The sequence below is a fragment of the Rosa chinensis genome, chromosome 3 (genome assembly GCF_002994745.2).
Source record: "Rosa chinensis cultivar Old Blush chromosome 3, RchiOBHm-V2, whole genome shotgun sequence".
Classification (NCBI taxonomy): domain Eukaryota; kingdom Viridiplantae; phylum Streptophyta; class Magnoliopsida; order Rosales; family Rosaceae; genus Rosa; species Rosa chinensis.
Genome location: NC_037090.1, coordinates 30,522,694 through 30,544,771, shown reverse-complemented (window position 1 = coordinate 30,544,771; position 22,078 = coordinate 30,522,694). Strand labels below are relative to the sequence as shown.

Here is a 22,078-nt window from a genome sequence, read left to right as displayed (position 1 = left end):
TTATAAAACTAAATTAAACTTGGTTAAAAAAAAAAAAAAAAACTAGAATTGAATTTAATTAGTGATATCTACATTTATTTACTACTTCCATTGGTTAATCCTATTAATTGTTTGAGAAAAAATTATCTCATTAGTTGACCAAATGAATATATATTAAATTTTTATAAAAAATAACTAAACACAAACAAAATACTTAAATTAATTACCCCCAAGTAACCCGAGAATAGTGAAGTCTTCACTAGATTGGGTATTATTTTTATTTTTTTATGTGTCAAATTACTTTTTAATTATAGACCTTCAATATACTATATACCATAATTCTATATATGAATGAAAAGACCATTTTATCCTTATTATTTTACTCACATAAGTCTCACATGGTCGCCACGTAGGCTTTTTTAACGGAATAATGGACGGAAGTACTATAAGGGCTAACGGAGGAATAGTACAGGTACCACTAGACTCTCTAAAAATTTATAGGTACCAAAAAGTGCATTTCGTGATAATTCGGGTACCATTTGAGGATTTTACCCAAAAAAAAAACACTCACTCTCTACTGTGTTTTAATTATAACACAGAGGGAGTTCAGTTAATTGGTTTTCTTCACTTCTTGTTGCCGGAGATTTATTCAAAATATTTCATGTTTAAATCTTTTGCTTTTGTTACTTATTTATAATGCGACTCATCACAATCCATTACGTACATGCGATCTAACTTGGAGCTTTCTCTCAACAAATTCTCACATCGACCATATGTTTCAAAAACAAATCACTCACCCCCTACTTATTTGTTCTAAGGCCTAATTATTGTCCAATACGTGAATCACCCATAAGCCCATTCTTGGTGAACAAGATATGATTTAATATCGATAATCTGTTTCTGATACCACAACCGAGTAGCATGCATATATGGTCTACTATTAATTTGTTCGGCACATGAAGAGTATTCTCAACCTAACCACTATTTTACAGCGATTTTACCCAAACAGCCTCCATTCTATTTGTATTGAACCACCCAAATTTAAGTTGTTTTGTTACTTTTTCTATTGTGTAATCTCCTTATTCTTCCACACGAACATTATCTAGAGTTTGGGAAAGCGATCTGTTTTTTTATTAAGGAAATGAATCTAGTTAAAGGTTTACACTGCTGTTGAACCTGTAGCTGAACAAATTGAGTTATTCTACATATACACAAAAAATAACGATAAATAAATAAATAAAATTGAGTCAAATCAAAATTAAACGTTCATTTTCAACTTTAAGAGGACTATATCTCCAGGCAAAGGATGCTGGCCAGTAAAATCTGACCAAATATTGTGAGTTGAACAAGTGAACTTAAATGATCAGCAACTAAATATTGAGCTTGGAAAGCTTAGATATTAATGAATAGGGATTAATTTGTTATATAAATTAAATCTTCATTTAATCTAAAACATAACATGATATAGGGTTTAATACTGGCTACTACCTTGGGATTTAGGTCCAAAATCAATTCAATCCCTGGACTTGTAATTTCATCAAAAACACCCTTGTACTTTCAATTTTGATCTAATAGATCCAATTCGTTAGTATTCTGTTATGGGTTCAACTTATAGTTGGATTATTTGATGGAAAATTTTTTTATTTGATAGATTTTTAAAAGTGAGACCCACTCCTAAATTGACTATGCATGCCACCTCAACACCACATCATAAAATATTGGCCATTTATGAGCCACGTCAACAAGTTAAATGACTCAATTATCGGAAGACTAATAGATTGGACCTATTAGATCAAAATTGAAACTGCAGGGGTGTTTTTGATGAAATTAGAAATCCAGGGACTGAATTTATTTTGGACCTAAACCACAGGGTAGTAACCAGTATTTAGCCCCATGATATATCAATACTATTTTTCAAGCCGCAACCGCTCTCTTCTTCTATCATTCGACTGCGTAGTTCTCTATAAACATTAATGGATGCGATTGATGCAATGGCCACCAGCCTTGCCTCCTCCCTAGCCTTGACCAATGGGAAGAAGTCTGTGGACCTGCGTCTGTCAAAGGGGTTGAGACAACCAAAGGTTTTCTTGGTTGGTAAGCTGCTTACGGCAAGAGAGTATTCTCGTAGTTCATTCCTTGGCATGTTCAGATCTGCGTTGAGAATCAATGGTAAACTTTATGTCGAAGAGGTTAGAGAAGATGATAGGGTCTTACTCTCATTCACAGACCCAACTGATGTTATTAGGGTTTAGAAAGGTAGGCCGTGGGGATACAACAAAGCTTTAATAGCCCTAGCAGAGTACAAAGGTGTTAGTCCGGCAGCAGAGGTGCCCCTGAAGACATCATCATACTAGATGACACTGCAAGGCGTATCGCTGGCGTTCAGATTGGAGTGCAACATGCGCCTCACTGATAGCACGCTCGGAGACTTCAAGGAGCTTGATAGACTGACTTTTCGAAACAGGGTTCTACGCATCAAGGTCAAGATCGACTATGTGAAGCCCCTGCTGTTCCAACGCCGATTCTGGGTGGAGGATGAGGTACTGTTCATGATCCAGTTCCGGTACGACAAATTTTTTGGTCGATGTAGTACATGTGGCCTTGTCACCCATGTCGGCCTTCCTTGTTCAGGACCGGAACTGATAGAGGACAATGATGCACAGGTTGGAGTGGTGGCGCAACCCACTGCCCTAATGGTGTTATGTGGGACTGAAGGACCAAACCCAAATGTCAACAGGGTTATGGTAAATAACTAAACCCTTGTTTTCAAGGCTCAAGTACCGAGCAACATATCATAAGCATTTCTTCCTCAATCTGTGGTAGTCATGCACTGCCATCTAAGGCAAGTGCAGATTAGGGAACTAGAAGAGCCATGACACAATGGCACACTTATCACAGGGCACACTACAAGAAAAATGGCTTTTTGCAAGGAATTTTTTCCTTGTAAAAAACTGGAAATTCCTTGCATTAACCCAAATGCAAGGAATATTCCTTGCATTTGGGTCCTTGCAAAGAGGCCCTTGCAAAAGAGCAAATACAACGACTTGAAAATTCCTTGCATTTGAGTTCACAAATGCAAGGAATTGTTCATCTCAAATGCAAGGAATTAAACACCTGGGGTTAACTATGGTTAACTGATATACAAGGAATACTGATATACAAGGAGAATTCCTTGCATATCATTCCTTGCATTTATTTTTTAAAAAAATTAAAAAAAAAAACAAAACTGAATAAAATAAAATACCCCAATTTCATTCCAGACTTTTCTTTTATTGCTTGAATTAAAAACAATTAGTTCATTTATACATCAAAAATTGCGATTTAGCATTCTTTCACTTAACCACAGAACACTTCTACTTTCAGATGCAGACAAACAACACTTAGAGGCGTTTGAAACAAAAACTTGAGACAAGTCCATCACCTTCTAGCATTCTGACCACGTACTTTAGACATTCTGGGCCTATGACCAGGAAGGTATTGAGTACACGAGTGCAACTTGAATCATTTCTTCAAGTTCAATGCTATCATAGTTAGTATTAATATCCTTGTCCACTAGCATTTCAAGCTTCTTTTCCTGATGCAGCTTTTTAACCTGTGATCAAATAAATCTCGAATGTAAATCATATAAAATTGGACTAATCAGTTACTATTTAGTACTATTTTCGTAATAAATATACAGGATTTGTGTTGTTTGCTCACCCAATCAATTATGGCTACTTTTTGGTTAGTTGACTAGGCAAATTCTAGAGCTGCCTGGCTTGTGATTAGTTCAAGGAGAAGAATACCGAATCCAAAGACATCTTATCAGAGGACTGGAGCTATGTGCCCTATGGTACCACTGCAGTGGTGATATGTGAATCTTGGTGATCCAAAAGCTTTGCCAAATCAAAATCTCCGACTATGGCTTCACAGTAGTCATCAAGTACATTTGATGCCTTCACATCCCTGTGGATAACTTTCAGGTCACACTGCTCATGAAGGTATAACAGTCCTCTTACAGCTCCAAAAGGCAATCCGTTTCCCTAGTTCCCCAATCCAACACTGGTTTTCCTGTTAAAAGCATTGATAAGATTTAAATTTAGCCAAACATAACAAACATTCTAAATGATTAATTGAGTTGGTTCTCTCCTTTGATTTAGTACCTCTGAGATGAGAAGCCACTGGACATGTATGGGTATTCTAGAAATCTTTCTGTTGGAGTGATGCAAAACCCATAATATGTCACTCACAGTAAAGAAAATCAGAACCCAGCAAAAAAAGAAACAAATATACTTTTGAGCTCCAAAACCAAATGGAAAAACAGGAAAACCTGCAAAGCGAAAATAACATACCAGTCAATCAAATGTACTAATTAGGTTCCATATCCTCCGCCTCAACTTCCTAGTAACTGTCCTGCAGCAGGTATTTGTTCAAGAATTTAATTAGAATATACAGCAAGGCTTCTTGACAATGGCAACTTTGTTGTTCAAGATGCATGTGATGTAATATGGCAGAGTTTTTAACGGATGCATGTGATGTAATATGGCAGTTGAATATTGGAAATGGTTAACGAGATGATTACTTTGTGGCAATTTGATCTTTGATTGTTGAGAAGAAAAAGGTGCAGTCCTTTGTGGAAGGTGCAACAAGGAAGAACATAAACCCCAAACCCAGAAAGTCACAAACTGGCAAGTGCATACCAGTCAACCAAATATATCCAAAACCAAAACTTGTAGAACCTGAAAATTGTTTGAACTTGGAACCCATTGAAATACTCAATAGAATCACAATTCAGAACTAAAACTGAACCAAAATTAGCCCCTAATTCCTTGAAATCCAATGCAGACCTAAACCAAATGCACAAAAACACACTTTCATTATTTGAAATCATGTGCATCTCACAAAACTTTGACAGAACTCTTTGAAAATTACTCGTCCTATAGTGACAAACAAGGGTCGCAATAGTACCAGCACCAACTATTAAAAACCAAATCAAGACCTAAGCTATAATTAAATCATAGAAAAATTAAACTCAAATTTTGAACTTTTGAGTAGAGAGATAGAAACTATTTACCAGCATAATTAACATATATATGTAGGTGCAGTCCTTCCTTCAGCAGGAATCGAAGAAGCAAGTGAATTTCTTGAATTTCAGCTCTTCCTTCTAACTTGGCAAGATCCAGCAAGCAAAATCCAAAAATAAAGACAAAAGCTGCCCTTGTTCGGCTACCTTTGAAGGTTCTGCATTTCCTTGTTCGACAGACCTGCAATGCTCGTGTGGATCTCCTAATAAGTATCCAATGTCTACAGAAAATCCGATTAATACCACCTAAATTACAACAGTTAGTTTAGCAAATAAAAATGCAAGCATTAATTGATTCAAAATAAAATGAAAATAAATATGTAAGAGGAAGGTACAAAGGGAACTTACTTTGTAGTCAACCTCCATCTTCATCACCTATACAATCACCAGAAAATTAGATTTGTTTAAGTCGAACTACAAACATGCATACATCTGTACAGATTACCTAAAACCAGAACAAATATGAACCAGAGACAACATGAATTTTATAGAAAAATGTAAGGTAATTTGCTCATATTCATGCCCTGTGCAGAAAATGATGAGGAACCAAGGGATTGAATTGTAGTTTGCTCACATACACAAACCAGTAGCTTACTAGCTTCGCTCCCGATCATCAACTTTATCATCAAGGGGAATACTTGATGTAAAACCCAGTTATAATACCGAGCGTAATTTAAAGACTTCCATTCAATCATGAGCGTGTATATTAGCCTAACTAAGCTACAAGTTCAATAAAAAAGAAAATTTAACGAAGAGATAGCTAACCTGTTTCAGAAAAACCTGCAACTGCAGGTGGGAATTTGGATTTATGGTAACCTCAAACAACAGTATAAAGATATTGTCAAGAATGTTCTGAAATGATGTGACTATCCCCATTTCCTAGTATATATTGTACAGCCGTGGCAGCTGAAAGAAGACAAAAATTGCGTAATAAGAATTCAAGTTTTTACAGAATCCTAAACCCTAAATCTAACATTGTTACCAGAACCCCAAATTCATATGACCTATTTCTGAAAGGTAATCTTACATTTACCTATATCAACCATACAACATTCTCACTGTACAATTCATTGTTCACTATCCAACTAGCCATTTGGTCCCACTCACTTTGCTTCCTGCCATATTTTGATATTCTGTGCTCAGCCATCTGCAGTATAAAAACAGAGCATCAGGCAAGGAGCCAATCTGGACATGTAGAGAAATAAGAAAGACAAACAAACAAGAAGGAATGGAGAGGGAGTGGTCATTTGTTCCATATCAATGAACATTCAGAGAGGCAAGGAAGGATAATTCAGAAACCTAAACTTGATCCAGATATCTAAATTATTATAAACACTAGTATTTATATCCAACAGATTGGGAAATTAAAGTATGTGTGAATTAATTAATAGTTGGACCGTTAATCCACACTAGCAGTCTAGCATTCTTCATAATTGATGATTAAAAAAAAGGGAAATAAAACCACTAAAACCTATACAAAAGTAGCAGAGCATAAAAGCACCTGATATTTACTGGCAGAAAGATCAGAAAACACTTGCTTTGTCAGCTTAGCAAGGAAACGGCCTATTCAACAAAAGATAATCATGAAAATTAATGCCTCGAAGACTTGACAGAAATAACATCTCAAAAGCCATGGCTTGAGAATCCAATACTTAACTATGAAAAGAGCAAGTAAGCCAATAAACAATTATACCTTGGATAAGATTATCCTGCTTAAGGAAAATCTCCCTGAGCCTACTTTGACCACAGTGGTTGTACTTCAGATTGAACTTATCAAAACGATGAAATGTGCTTTTGTCTGCATGAACATCCAAAAGGTCCACATTCAGGTCGTACGTCTTGAAACAAATGTGACAAGCGTTTATGTCATCCATGGTTCATCTTCACAAATATATTATAAATACACAAATAAGGACCTCAAAGAACAGAAGTCAAATATGCTGAAAATTGATAATGGGAACTAAGCCACTAGCATGCCTTGTCCACCATCAAAACAGTAGAAGGACATCGCAGGAAAGAAAAACACTACCCAAATCACAAACCAATGAAACAAACAGTCCAAAGTTCATTCCTTTCTAACCTAAACTGCAACTAAAAGCCACCCAAAAACTTACTGGTTCATTTACAGATAATAAAACACAACTTGAAAGGTTGCATCTTTACACAATGCTAACAACAAAGCAAGTTCCAATCAACCAATTTACGCACAAAGCTTCATACTTCAAATTGAAAAAAAATAAAAATAAAACAAAAACTTGCATAATTATACCCCATTCTTTGCAAAATTATACCCCAATGACATCGAAATCTTCCACGCAAAAGGGGCACAAAAAATCAGCCTTTATCTCATCGTCTTCTTATGTTTCCTCGTGTCCGAACAGATCTGCAATCACCCACAAAAACCCATCAGCACCTATCAAACCCAAATTAAAAAATTCTAATTCGGTAAAAGACAAAAAAAAAAAAAAAAAAAAACGAAACGGATCGAGATTGATACCGCCTCGCGTTTGAGGACGAGAAGAGATTGCTCTACGAATTAGAGTCCATTCCAATGAAATTACAAAAAAATTAGGTTAAATTGAAATCCTAGAATACAGAGATAGATTAAAGATGAGAGATATATAGAGAGAGATAAAGGTGAGTTTGTGCGAGTGTTAGAGGAAGCGACCAAGAAATTGCGTGAGAGAGAGAACACAACAAAGACTCTCTACCCAAGCTTGGCGGCGCCCAGAATCTGTCAACCCAGAGTGAATGAAACATCTTTCTCTATTTGGGGACGGTTTCAATTGACGAGGAAAATCAAAAATTGGGGGAGGAGGGAAGTGAAATTTTGGGAGGGAATCGAAAACGCGAAGCAAAGGGCATGTTTCATATATGAAATTGGGAATCGCTGCGATCGAATTTGAAATTGAAATTGGAAAGGGGAAGAAGAGGATTCTAATAAGGGGAAATCGTGGATCGAAGGGTGATTTTGAAGTGGAGAAACCCTAGATACTGGTTTGGTTGGGTATGAGAGGAATTGAGATGGGAGAGAAGAGAGAGAATAGAGAGATGGAGAAAGACGGGGAGAGAGAGAGTGTGAAAAAAAAATAGGATTAAAGAGCAAACCTAAGAGCGCCAAAAAATCCCGCTCAACCGATGCAAGGAAATGAAAAGCAAATACAAAGACTTTTAATGTTATTATATTTTAACAAACAAAATGCAAGGAATTTATGAGTTCTTGGCATTATCTCCAAGCTAAATGCAAGGACTTCTATAATTCTTGGTATTATCAAACTAAATGCAAGGAATTTTGACTCCTTGCATATAAACCCGTTGCATATACCCAAATTTCTTGTAGTGGCAGCAACAACTTAGAGAAAATGATGAGGCAACACTGAACAACCAACGCATAAGAGAGGCCGCCCTATTGGCAGTGTGAACAAGTTACCGTATGGAATAGTGGGAAAAGGAAAAAATACAAAAGACGACAGAGAACCAGACAAGGCAAAGAGCAAGAAGACCAACTTGATGCTGAGGTTGTAAGGATGCTGATAAGCCTGAGGCAAATACTAGCTCTGACCCTAAAGGGAAGGAGAAAGTACTTGCTTAGGGTTTCTATAATATAGACATTCTGAATTCATGCCTTCTCAAGTGGGAGTGCTTTCTATATGCTTCTCTAAGATGTATCTAGTTGATATGTGTACCACAATTGAGTGTTGGCAGATTAGACTAGACGATTGATTTTTCCTTGAAAAGCGAGATTATTCTTACTTAGTTTGTTGGCTTGCTATTTTCGCGAGCGTCCCTTTAGACCTTAATGAGTTTAGGTATGACTTAGATAGGTTATCCGGTCTATTTCAGATTTTCTTATGTAAGTTCTGTTAGACTCTGGCCTCTTTTCATTGCTTCGATTTCTAATAATATCAATTCATATTCAAAAAAAAAAAAATGATATATAAATACAATCTAACTAATAAGCTATGGATTCAATATGGGGTGATGATGGAGGATGAGAATGGGCTCGGTTTAGCCGGAAAACCATAAAAATAAGAAGCGGCGTAGAATCAAGAAGACTGATTGAAAAATAGGTAACTCATGCGTAATGAGGTTACTAGCCACTGGAATATTCAAGAAGATTTGGTATTGGACTTTTCGGGTTTCTCGTGCAAAAAGTTAGGTCTTGATTGAGAATTAGATTCGATTAACTTTTGGCCAGAATGTCCGTTTGAGATGCATGATATCTTTCTAGAATGTGAACGACGAGATGTTCACGACTAACTTTAGTGAGTCCTAATAGATTTAGGCAAAAAAATATCGTCTTAATTATCCGATTTGGGGTTTAATATTTTTAGGCTAGTTTTACATTTGTTTTAGGATTCTTTTATTTTTAAGTTTTTAGTTTCCTTTTTAATTTGGATACTTAGGGTTCCTTGTTAGATTATGACTATGATTAGATTATGATTTGGATGCCTATATAAGCATCACCATGCTATGTTTCATATCAAATTTAATAAAAATTAGAGAGTTTTCTCTCTCTCTATGGTGGATTCCAAAATTATGTCTTTTAAGGTTTATCGCTTGTAAACCCCATTACTTCCGATTATGTTAGGTGATTGCCTTAATAACATCGGGGTGGACTTATCAAATTTTTGCAGCTTCTCTCAATAGAGAACCATGAATAATCGAATATTGCTCTATCATCATTATTGTCATGATCATCCTGTAACTCTAATTGCAACTGGTAGTTATTAGGAGTGTTCTCATTCTTCAGGATCTTAAGATCATTAAACTTGGCCATAATATCATCATATTCTGGCAACTTCGGGTTCACATACTTAGGCTTCTTGAGAGCACTGAACTTGGTATATATATCATCCCAATCAGGCAATTTGAGGTTGACATGGTTAGGAGAAAGGAAGGTAATAAGTTGTAATTGATTCTTGCGATATTGTCATCGTCCTTTTTCTCTGCTGATGATGATCTCTCTAGTGCCTAAGCAGAAGAAGAACTAGTGAAAGAGGGTTTAACCACTGAGTCTGGAGGAGAGCAAGAATATTCTTCTGGAAGGTAGGGTTTACAAGATGATTCCTAGGCAACCATTTCACAGCAGTTTCTATAAATTTCTATAAAACTCTCCTCGTAATGCTCTCTGAATAAGTCCCTGATCTCCTCAAACTCAGGAATCACCCCACATCTCAATCTTGAAGAAGCAAGTTAAAGACAAGATTTGAAACTGCTTCAGCTAGGTCTCTTTGACGACATTGCTTTCAATATAAAAGAAGTACGAGCATGAGGATGAGCTTGCAGAACTTGCTTGATGGCGAAAGTGTACACCGAAGATTCGTCTCTGATGTGTAGTTCTTGTTCGATCCGGAGGTTTAGTGCCTTGTAATCTTGCTTCTCAAGCTCTCTCCGTAACTGCGTAGAAATAGCAGACATTTCCTCTTTGAAGCACTCGAGCCCCGACTGAACTTTTTTGAGTACTCACACTTGGAAGCTTTTCCCCGCCCCAACATGAACATGTCTTCCTTGGGGTTTGGGAAGGAAGATAGAGCAAAAGAACGCAATTAGAGAATTGGTTTTTCTTGTTTCCTAATTCCTAGAAACATTGTGGAGGGTGTTTTATACTTGTACCTGACAGTGGTGCGGTTGCTATAGATGTTTTCTAGCTGGAATTCATACGGGGACTGGAAATTGATCTCCCTTTCTTAACATCTTGGGTTCTTGAAAAGTGGTATTTCATTCATCTCCTTATGCAACAAGGACTTGAATGCAAGGAGCCCTATGTTTATTTCCTTTTCTCTCCCGTTATATATTCAAACGGTGATATCTTCTTTAAAAAATACATAAATAAATAAATAAAAAATAAAAAAATAAAACACCTCAGACGGTGATAGCTATAAGTTTCTTTCATATTTTCTTTTGATATGAAGTGGTCAATCTAGCTACTTTTAGTGACTAAAAAAAAAATAATAATAATAATATGTTGTAGGAGAATAGAATTGTGTATATTATTGATAATAGGAGCCCTTTAAATAGGGAGTTACAAGGTACCTAAAAAGGTAATAGAATCAGATTACAATTGAATACCTAGAACACATTCATATTACAACTCTAAACCCTAGTTTGTAGAGGCACACATTATGTCGATATCCTTCAACACTCCCCCTTGTGCTGCTCAAACTTGGTGATGACGCTTTGATCGTTGCCTCGTTAAAAACCTTGCCAGGTAACAAAAACCCTGTGGGACAAAAATAACCCTGGTCGAAGGACAAAAAGAGCACAACACGTCCTTCACTCTTCGAGATCGAACATGTAGACATCAGGGATGTCAATATCTCCCCCTGATTACTACAATCATGGGGGTTCGGATAACTTTCTCAATCCGATGCTCTTCACATGTTTCTCGAAGGTGGATTTTGGTAACGACTTAGTAAATAAGTCCGCTACATTATCCTCTGATCGGATTTGGTTCACTTCAATATTTAGAAGTGCTTGTTGTCATTTTGATGGAGGGGAGGAGGAGCACGGAAGGTGGCATTTTGCCTTGTGGGGTCCGATCCCACACTTCCGTCATCTCTTTTCTCTGTAGGGATAGAACAAGCTCATATCAATCGTACCTCTCAAATATCGAAAGATTGTCTTTATACCAATCTAATGGTGTTGCGTTGGCGCAAGGCTATGTCTAGCCAACAAGTTCATAATAATTGAGGTGTCCGGTCTTGTATTGTGCTAAGTACAATAATGCGCCTATTGTACATAAGTAAGCACTTCCGCTATTAACACGTCTTCGTCATCATCCTTGGGACGAAACGGATCCCTTTTTAGGGCCAAGACTACAGACGACCATGGGAGTACATTTTTGACTTTATCAAAATGCCTAAGCATCTATTGACATGGTATACAAGTTCTGAATCAAGACAAAACCGTGTTCTCCCAAGGTCCTTCCTCTCAAACTTGGATTTCAGGTGTTCAGCGGTTTCCCTTAACTCTCAAGGGTTCCAATTATGTTTATCAACATAAACAGCAACAATTGCAAATCCGGAACTTGTCATGGAAACGCGTGGGCATAGTTCATCGTTTCCCTTCCCAATCAAGTAGTCATTTTAGTGAGCATTTCAACCTTGTTGCAAATGCGCTCCGTGGTCTAGAGCCACTTGACTTGGGTAAATGAAGTCCACAAGAACCTTCATTATATTCCGTATCTAGATCCCCATAGAGATACGTAGTGACCACATTAGTAAGCTGCATGTTTAGTTATTTGGAAACTACCAAACTGACAAGGTAGTGGAGTGCAATGACATCCATTACGAGAGAATATGTCTTCTCGTAGTTGATTCCAGGGCGTTGTGAGAAACCTTGCGCCATAAGGCGAGATTACCATCTCTTTTTCTCATCACGCTATCTAACGAAGACCTATTAATGTCAATAGGTTTTATGTTAGGAGGTGTTGGCATCTCAAGCTCGAAATCCCGCCTCTTCGTTAGTGAATCCAATTCAACCTGGATCGCATCTTTCCATTTAAGCCAATTTTCTCTACGTTGACATTCTTCAACGGAGTAAGGTTCGATGTCATTGGTCTCAATAATTCCACGTCCTCATGTACACTAGTGTAGTTCGTAGAGATATCTATATTTCAGGAATTGGTTCTAACATTGAGGCGTCCCCCAACGATGTCTCTTGGACATAACCACAATCCAAAATATTCTCATGAGACGGATTTTGAGTATCAATGATCAATGGATCAAGTTGTGCCAGACTCGCTCTCTTCTTAGGGCGAGAATCCATCGAACCTATGGATCTCCTACTCTCTCTAGCAAAACCCATGGCCTATGACGCCATTATGCCACTTTTGTGGCTTCACCATACCACCATCCATGGTAGTGGTGCAGTACCCATCTTCTCTGGGTGGCACCATGTCCTCTTGTGGAGACATCAATCCTTGCAGGCATGTTTGCTGCAGGTATATGTGATCTCGTTACTTTTAGGGGATCAAGATGAGACATAGTGGGGACAGACCACGACAATTCCTGTCATTCCTGTTGAACATTGACGTTCTAATCTCCCCCTAACGACGGGAAGACTGTCTCATCAAAGTGACAATTCGCAAATCCAGCGAAATAGAGATCGCCTGGCAAGGGTTCTACATAGCGGACTTATAGTTGGAGACTCATGTCCAACAAATATATATATATATATATATATATATATATGCATTCGTTGCTGTGACGTCCCGAACCCGAATTCACCGGTTTACTAGTCATTTGGACGGTAAACGACTTTTACTTTCACTTTTACTGTCGTTTCAATGCTTTTAAGGGGCCCTAAAAGTTGACTTTTTGTTCGGGTCAAAATTTGAGAAAATTTCCTTCATGAAAGTTGTAGAAGACGTTAAGCCGAGCACGTGCATATGTGGTACGTAAAAATCGGAGTTCGTATACGAAAGTTATAAGCGAAATAAGGAAGTTACTGTTTATGGTAGATTGGTATAAATTTGAAAAGTTACTGTGGCCGGGTAACTTTTCTTTCTTTTCTCTCTCCTTCCCCCGTGCTCTCTCAGTCTCTCTTCTGCAACTCTCTCTTTCTCTCTTCTGCAACCTCCTCTTTCACCACCTCTAGGCCACCAAATGGCGAGCTGCGAGCATCGATAGACTCGTCTCCTCCTCCTTATCACGCATGTGGGAGTTGTTTGCGACGATTTGGCCGGAAATGTGGAGATCGAAGCCAACATTTTTACTGTAGCAAATTGGTCAACGCCGATTTCCGGCCATCTCCGGTCATAAAGTCAGGTCCATTAGAAGCGCCTTGAGCCACTCTTCATGCTCACCAAGTTTCAGAACCCAGATCGAAGCATGGAGGAAGAAAGCATAATTGGAAAATTTCACTGTACTTCGGAGTGCTTAATTGTTCGGCCACTTCAAGGTATTTTCTGACTTTGTCACAGTTGAGAAAGTTATTGGAAATGTTGAGATGATGCTGTGGATGAAATTTGGTGGCCGGAGGAGGAGTTGGCCGCCGCATGAATAGTGCGACGGTGAATAGTGCGGTGTATGAACAGTGATTTATATTATGTTTTTTTTTATTTTTTTTAGCTAGTTAAATCCTATAATTTTTGTAGAGGTTGAATATGTGAATTTGGTTGGAATTGGAGAAGTTTTTAATTGATTTTGAATTTCTGGGAATTTAGGATTTCGATTATCGATTTACGAGAATCCGACCGTCGGATATCTCTTGGTTCTGACTTGGAACCTTTAAGATAAGGAATTGGTATTAGATGTAAAATTTGGGTTGAATCAGAGAAGAAGTGGCGAGATGATTTATGAGGATTTAATTTTGAGAATCGTATTTAATTGTTGAATAGTTATTCACGGAAAATAATTGTGTACAGGGCGTCGTACCGAGCTATTGCTCGACGAAGGAACTCGTATGCATGGTCGCCTAAACAGTACAGTGAGTGGACATTTATTTTAAATTAATTGTGCATGCAGTATATTAGCATTTTCCGATTGAGATTTAATTTATAATTTGAATTATTGAGTTTTATGGTTTTATGAGATTTAGTTTATCGAGATTTATTTATGAATTACGAGGTTAGTATTGAAATTCCTTCCCGAGGGCTTTTAGTAGATTTTTGAGATAGTCATTCATGAGTTATTGAGTTGAGGGATGATTTTCGGGAAGTGACTGATTCAGAAAATATTATGAGAATTATTGTTTTCGAATATCAGTTTTTATGAAGATATACGAGTGCGAAGGATTTAGCAAATATTTGAGCATGATTGATTTATCGAGATTTATTGGGTTTTGAATTCCGCACTTATCAGACTTGAGTTAGATGGAGATTTCTTTCCGAAAGCAATTATTGATTTACAGAGTATTTGATTTTATGCTTTCGAGGATGCTTTCGAGGATTTATTGAGATTTTGAGGTTATTTTCAGTTTCTTGAGGAGGCTATTCAGTTTATTAAGGAGGCCAGTTTTGGCGCATGCATATCTTACCTAGTTGGCAGTCCCTTCTAGGTAATAGTCTGGTTGGCAGTCCCTTCCAGACTACAGCCCTGTTGGCAGTCCCATCCTATGCGTCACCTGGTTGGCAGTCCCTTCCAGATGACATGAGGTAGTTAGTCGGCAGTCCCGTCTACTACCTGTGGTTAGTCGGCAGTCCCGTCTACTACTTGTGGCTAGTTGGCAGTCCCTTCTATCCACCGCCTCCTATTCCGGTTGGCAGTCCCTTCCGATGCGTCATCTGGGTGGCAGTCCCTCCTAGATGGCATGAGGTGACTAGACAGCAGTTCTTTCTAGTCATCAAACGAGCCTCATGAAAAGGATGTTTTTATAAGGATTGAGGATGAGATTTTAAGAGGTTTCAAGATGTTCTTGTTACGTGATTGAGATTTCAGTAAAGAGGATGATTAAGAGTGTTTTCAAGATTGTTACTGCATGCGAGATTTTAGAGAATAACTTGGGAAAACATTAAGTTTTACTTATACATTTGAAAGTACTTATTTTTCGTCCACTCACTCTAACGGATTTTAAATGTTTTCCCCTGGGCCCTTCGGTTTTAAATGCCCAGTTTGCAGGCCAGTTTAGCTTGAGGTCGAGCGTACTTGGGGTTGAGGCATAGCTGTCATAGCTTCAGCATTATAAAAGCATCGGTCATTTATCTTGTTTTCTATTCTCTTGTACGCCTGTACATTAGATTGCTCTGATAACCTATGAGATTAATATTCTTAAATTCAGAATTGTTTATGAAATGAGAGATGTGAGATGTTGTGATATAGGGAGCAGGGTGGCTCCAGGAGAATAAGAATGGATGATTTAGAAGTGTGGATGTTTTTCTACAGGTTTTGGGTTGTCCATTTTTAGGGGAAGTTCTGTCAAATTTTTGGTAGAATTTCTTCTAAAGTGGGCCCCACAGGGCCTCTTCTGATTTCAGGGTGAAATCCGGGGCTGGTCCTGTCAGTTGCAATGACTGATGTTGATGCGCTGTGGCGGCGCAATTGGCACATGAACCGCACACTCAAATATGCATAAATACGAGATATTAGACTCGAACCCAGTCACTAGCTGTAACGCAAATAAAAGTTGAGTGGCTGCTATGAGTCGTAGACGAATTAGCATAGCTGCATGCGATATTGCATAACCCAAGCGGAAATATTGGTGCGCATTACCAATGTTCAGGCTACCATCGTAGTCGTTTAATGGTGGCTTTTCCGCGAGACCAATTGGGTGTGTACATGGGAATATGATATTTGATATCAATACCCAATGATATGCAATAGTCATCGAAAATTGTCGATGTAAACTCTCTAGCATTATCAAGTCAAATTGACTGAATGGGATGATCTGGGTAGTGAGCCCGTAGCCATATGTTATGTGCTAGGAGTGTAGTATAAGCAGCATTACGAGTGGATAATGGCACAACACGTGACCAGCGTGTTTGCGTATCAACCAACACCATAAAACATCTATACGATCCGCAAGTTGGTTGATCAAATCCATAGAATTCCCTTAGATTCTTTGTAAGAATGGAATTATTTCCTCAATCTCCTTTGCATAGGATGGTCTCAATCCTAAATAACAGGCTTTACAGAACGAAACATGGGCTTTATAATCAACCAATGAAGGTTTTGGTTAAGCCATAATGTCACAATAGACTTGAGAAGTAGAGAGAGGAGTTTATGGCGTCAATGCCATGTATTTGCCGCAGGGGGTAGGCGGCGCCGGCCATGTATGGCCGGTCTTTGCACAATCATGGCGCCATGAGGCGCATGTGCAGCTCATCGAACCAATTCTTGGTTCTTACTTTTCTTCGTTCTGAAAATGGATGTCCGTGTAAAGTCTTTAATACACGGATCATCATGTCAAAGCCTATATGTGTCAAAATCCCATAAGTCGTCTCTCATGACATGGTTGGATTCAATAACTCAAATAGTGGTTGCATACAACCCACTAGAGCGACACATAAGTTTCTCTAATACTCGTTTATGTCCGTAGTCATTAGAGGTGATGCAAAGGAACTCTGTCCATTCTCATAATGTGTTTCCACATGAAAACCATTGGCTCTTATAAAGTTCGAATTAAGGTATGTCCAAGTCATTAAGTAAAAGAATTGACACTTTATTAATAGCCAATGATTACATCTAATCCAAAATAAAATCAAAGTAAGACACATTGTAGTCACTCTATCCGTTTGGTAATCTCCAATCAAATATGACCAGGAAAGTAGAGAGAGACGTTGGTGGAGCGAGACTCTCTTAAGTACCAATAATCTCAATGACTTTCCTAGACATCACATTTTATTGGGTCCGCCACATAAGAAAGAGTTAATACAATTGTCATTTATTGACTAAGGCAAATTGCCATTACAAAAGTTCTTGGAAAAATAAAAGGACTAATTTAATCAAAGTCTGCTGCATCCTTGTGCGCTTCATCTTCAGCTTTGAAGTCCTCTATGGTGAGATTGACATCTCCACCATCTTCTTCTTCTTCTGCAAGGTACACTTCTTGCTCTCTCAGGTCCCTGTATGCCCTGTATCTTTCAGCTAGTTCCTCGCTTGCCTTGCATTGCTTGAACCAATGCTCAATTGATCCACATCGATGACACTCATCATTGTGGTTGCCTCCCTTTAATTGAGGTGCACGTTGTGCACGTTGCGGGCGTTCCCTAGGAGGGTTGGTGAGCAGGTGTGCGTGGGCTGGTGCAGCAGCAACAACACGCGGGCAGTAGCAGGCAGCAACGAGGCTTGTGCTGCAGTGTGCAGGTGGGTGTGCAGGAGGGTGCGCAGAGAGCAGCAGCGTGGTGTGCAGGGAGCAGCAGTGTGGTGTGCAGCAGGTTGCAAGAAGATGCAGCAGGAGGCTGCAGGGGAGGGTTGCAGGCTCGGCAGGAAAGCTTTGGCAGGGAGGCTGCGGCAGATTTTGATGTTTAGGGTTTTTTCTTTTTCGGCTAGGGTTAGAACTCGTGCTGATAACGTGTTGTAGGAGAATAGAATTGTGTATATTATTGATAATAGGAGTCCTTTAAATAGGGAGTTACAAGGTACCCAAAAAGGTAATAGAATCAGATTACAATTGAATACCTAGAACACATTCATATTACAACTCTAAACCCTAGTTTGTAGAGGCACACATTATGTCGATATCCTTCAACATAATAAACTCTGTATGCAAGCCAAAGTCAGAATCCGGATAGAAGTTTATATTGATAGAAAGCATCAAACGTGAACCATGACAAGCAGAAGGCAAGAAAGACGACGCCCAAACAAACACTACCCAAGCCACAATCCAACCAAGAGAAAGACACCACAGGTGACAGCGCCACGGTGGCACGAGTTTTAGATGAGTCCTTAGAGCTAGAACATGTCATCCACAATTCCGCATTAATCTGGATTTAATTATACAGTGGCAAGGCCATAAATGATAAAAGATCTATCATTGCTACTAGTTGGCCTTTTATTATAGTTACTGAATTACATAAGAAAAGAACCCATGATTCCAGAAAGCACTAGAATTTTGGCTTAATTGAAGTCAATGTGATATTTAGGCTGTTTGGTTGGGTAGAAGAGCCCCCAATGTCTCTCAATCTCTGGACCTTTCTTTTGATTCTCATTAAACATGGCAAACACATAAGCCTCTATAGTGCTTCCAGGTTTCTTTGGAGTCCCATTAGCCTTCACATGATTGATCAAATTGGAGTTGTAAATTCTTGCATTCTCAATTGTAGTCACTTCTCCGTCCCCACCGGAAGAGGGCCAACCAGACTCCGATACAACGATTCCCAAGGAACCGCTGCCAGCTCTCTCTAGTGCCGAGTAAACTGTATCGAGAATAGCATCAAACAGGTTTTGATACGCAAGCTGGCCATCATGCACTACTGGTGATGGAGATGTAAAAAGAGCATACTCGATATTAATCTGACGGTTTTGATCGTAAGTAAAATAAGGGTATAGATTAACAAGCAGTGGAGATTGGTTGCGTGCTAAGAAGGCGATGATGGGATTAAGAAATGGTAAATGGTCGATACGGAATGCTCCGTTTGATGGAGGGTAAGAGGGTTCTTTGAGGACGGCAGTGGAAATGGCAGTGGAGACTTTAATTTTACTGGCAAGATTCTCCGAAGTAATTGCTTTTTGAATGTTTTCCATTGCAGGGGCAACAAACGATGCTTGTGGACCTGTAGGATCTATTTCGTTTCCTACAACAATGTATTTGAAATTGACATTGCCATAGTTTAGGACATTACTTTGGACCCAGGAATTAGCCTTGTCTTGGCTAGAAGAAATGTCTTGAAGGCGTTCATTTTCAACACCAAGCATGACCTCGATGTTGGAGCCTCTAAGGGCTTGGAGAGCTCCTTGGTTAGGATCATAGAGACGGATTTTCTGAATTCTATACTGGTCGAACATAGATATTACTTCCTGTGCTGGCGGTAAGTCGTTTCCCAAGGTTCCATAACAAACACCAATCTTGGAACCTGCATCAGATACAATGAAAGATATACTATTTAATGATTGCGAATTCCGTAACTTGAAGTGTATAAAACAGGGGTATATATATTAGAGAGAGAGAGAGAGTGAGACCTGTAGTTGCTGCTATATGAGCCATTACTAGTATTCCAAAAAGTAGCATTTTTGAAAGCATGGAAGAGTTTTTGGCAAGTATATTTGCCTTTCCCATTGTACAGCGAAGTCGTTAAGCTAAGAAAAGAAGCAATTAAGTGTAATGCCTCCCAACTTGCGAGTTACATGTGCCATCTTTATAGATCGAGTGGTACACTAATTCGCAGAGGAATGTTGACTAGATAGCAAGCTAGCTAGCTAATTCCACAAAGAATACAAACATATTACTATCTAGCTAGCTAATTCCACAAAAGATACAAACACATTACTATTACCTAACATATATACTGGATTTTTCTTGCACATGAAAAGACAAGTCGTACATATATATATATACAATTATTCATGTCTGTCAATGATTTCTATGGAGGAATTATTAATGCTGGTCTTCTCCTAAGTCTCCTCCGTAGGCTTCTTCATTCCAGCACATGCATTCTACTAGTCCAGTACGGTAATATATGAATTATTGGGGCCAACTATAAAATGTTTCCACAAAATTATTGCATATTATATTATATTATAACTGTACACTATTCACAACTGTTTGTGTAACAGTAAAATGAGGATTTTACCCTTGGTCTTCCACCACGTACAATTTCGCATCTGCCCTTTGATTGTTTTTTAATTACAGGCTGCAATGTTTTGATAGTTTTGTTATTGGGTCCTTGACGTAAACCACTAAAATGAGGGAAAATTATCTCACTTGCCCAAGTAAGAGCTTTTTATTCCCATTAACATAATTTAAAGAGAAATGACAAATATACCCTCAACTTATTTAATAAACTACAACACTGCCATGCAATTCTCTCTCCCCTCTCTCCAGTCACGATTCACAGCTCTCTCTCTCTCTCTCTCTCTCTCTCTCTCTCTCTCTCTCTCTCTCTCTCTCTCTCTCTCTCTCTCTCTCTCCCCCTTGCCGGATTCCGAACCCGGCGAGAAAAATTCAAGCTCTGACCTCTATGATCAGCTTCCCTGCCGTTGTCGTATTGGAAGCCGTCTCCAGCGAGGCCGATCGTGAAGGTCATGGCCCTGCCGCATAAAGGTTGGCATCTGAGATCCGATGTCGCGGGCGTCGAAGCCAGCCTTCCTTCTCCAACGCTGGTTTCAGGTCAGGCTCGTCGGCTTCGAGTGCAGGAGCTTCTCGGAGGTTCAATCAAGTTGGGCAATCTCTTCTCTCAACATGGGCACCGTCCAATTGTCCATTTCGACCTCCAGCACACCCGCCCATGTCCCTGCAAACGTGGGTGCCCAGATCATTTTCTAGGTGCCCAGATCATTTTCTAGGTGCCCAAATCAATGTTTTTCTTTCTTTCTTTTTTTTGGTAATGAGTAAAGAAGGAGAGAAAAAAAAGTTTTAAATGTCTATTAGGGGTAATAGACATCTATTGGAGGGCAATATACGTTTTTGTTATAAAGTAGGGAGAAGATAGAGAGAGAATAGTAGGGAGGAAGTAGAAGTGTTCTCATTCAGTCTCATTAGCCTCCTTTATATAGAGGTAGGGTTTGCATCAAAGTACATAACTAATGAGTATTTACGTGGACAGCCATATAAATAATAATATTTACAACACTCCCCCTTGGATGTCCACTAATGAATGATGATATTGGATGCGCTTATTGTTGCCTCGTTAAAAACCTTGCCAGGTAACAAAAACCCAGTGGGACAAAAATAACCCTGGTCGAAGGACAAAAAGAGCACAACGCGCATATGTCCTAGGTAGCATGCTTCTGGATGCTCCCCCTGATGAGAATCTTCCCCTGATTGTTGCAAGCCTTAATTATGTATGCGATAAGCTACATGTACCATGTATAGTGGTTTGATGTGTCTATCACTGAAGTGAGACCATGTGTGCTTTGCATATAGGGGCTCATCACAAATTTTCATACCTGCAAAGTTTAAGCAATACCAACAAAGCTAGACGATTTTCAATAAGTCTTACCTCATATAATAAGGTTAGAAACAATCTCATATGCTCAAATTCATTCACTGAGTAATAGCTAAACAATATAAAGAAATTGACACATTTAACTTTGTATAGCTTAAAACATTGAAAATCATTATGGCATGCCTAGCCATACACATCAATATCTTTGTGTATTGATATGTCTCATATAAGCTCTTCAAGAGCTCTAAATAATTCATAACTTTGCGAAAGTTAGAATATGTTGCAACATTATAATCATAATTCGAATTTGATAGTAGTCTCGTCATAGTACTCATTAAGGCAATTTAGATCTCGTTGACTAGAACGAAATGAGTACATATGAGCTAGCTTTAGACTCTTTGATTCCATGAGTGAGCTTCAGGCTCTTTCAACCTTTCATGGACTTGCATTTGAATCATTCATGTATTTGAATCCCTTGAGGATTTGATAAGAAATACACTTATTATGACACTTTGCTTTTGAGATTTTGCTTTTAGCAATGTTTCTTCACA

At 38.6% G+C, this 22,078-nt stretch overlaps 2 protein-coding genes and 1 pseudogene across 2 annotated transcripts; all 3 read right to left on the bottom strand.

Moving 5' to 3' along the window:
- Positions 1-3,359: 3,359 nt before the first annotated feature.
- Positions 3,360-5,917, bottom strand: LOC112192012 (annotated as a pseudogene).
- LOC121052305 (probable AMP deaminase) lies at positions 5,875-6,915 on the bottom strand. The gene is made up of 4 exons (XM_040517033.1): positions 6,735-6,915; positions 6,543-6,604; positions 6,075-6,188; positions 5,875-5,947 (listed from the first exon to the last, which is right to left on the bottom strand). The coding sequence occupies exons 1-3, from the start codon at positions 6,913-6,915 to the stop codon at positions 6,075-6,077; spliced, it is 357 nt and encodes a 118-aa protein (XP_040372967.1). The 3' UTR covers positions 5,875-5,947.
- Positions 6,916-18,373: 11,458 nt separating this feature from the next.
- Positions 18,374-19,763, bottom strand: LOC112192007 (glucan endo-1,3-beta-glucosidase, basic isoform). The gene is made up of 2 exons (XM_024331516.2): positions 19,603-19,763; positions 18,374-19,496 (listed from the first exon to the last, which is right to left on the bottom strand). The coding sequence occupies exons 1-2, from the start codon at positions 19,697-19,699 to the stop codon at positions 18,541-18,543; spliced, it is 1,053 nt and encodes a 350-aa protein (XP_024187284.1). The 5' UTR covers positions 19,700-19,763; the 3' UTR covers positions 18,374-18,540.
- Positions 19,764-22,078: the final 2,315 nt, after the last annotated feature.

Bases quoted from the DNA above. Each gene is read 5' to 3' on its own strand.
- LOC112192007 (XM_024331516.2), bottom strand. From the start codon at position 19,699: ATGGGAAAGGCAAATATACTTGCCAAAAACTCTTCCATGCTTTCAAAA. The intron at 19,497-19,602 runs GTCTCACTCTCT...TATCTGATGCAG, and splicing joins TCATATAGCAGCAACTACAG to GTTCCAAGATTGGTGTTTGT.
- LOC121052305 (XM_040517033.1), bottom strand. From the start codon at position 6,915: ATGGATGACATAAACGCTTGTCACATTTGTTTCAAGACGTACGACCTG. The intron at 6,605-6,734 runs GTATAATTGTTT...TTTGTTGAATAG, and splicing joins GCAGGATAATCTTATCCAAG to GCCGTTTCCTTGCTAAGCTG. The intron at 6,189-6,542 runs GTGCTTTTATGC...TTTATACTGCAG, and splicing joins TTTCTGCCAGTAAATATCAG to ATGGCTGAGCACAGAATATC.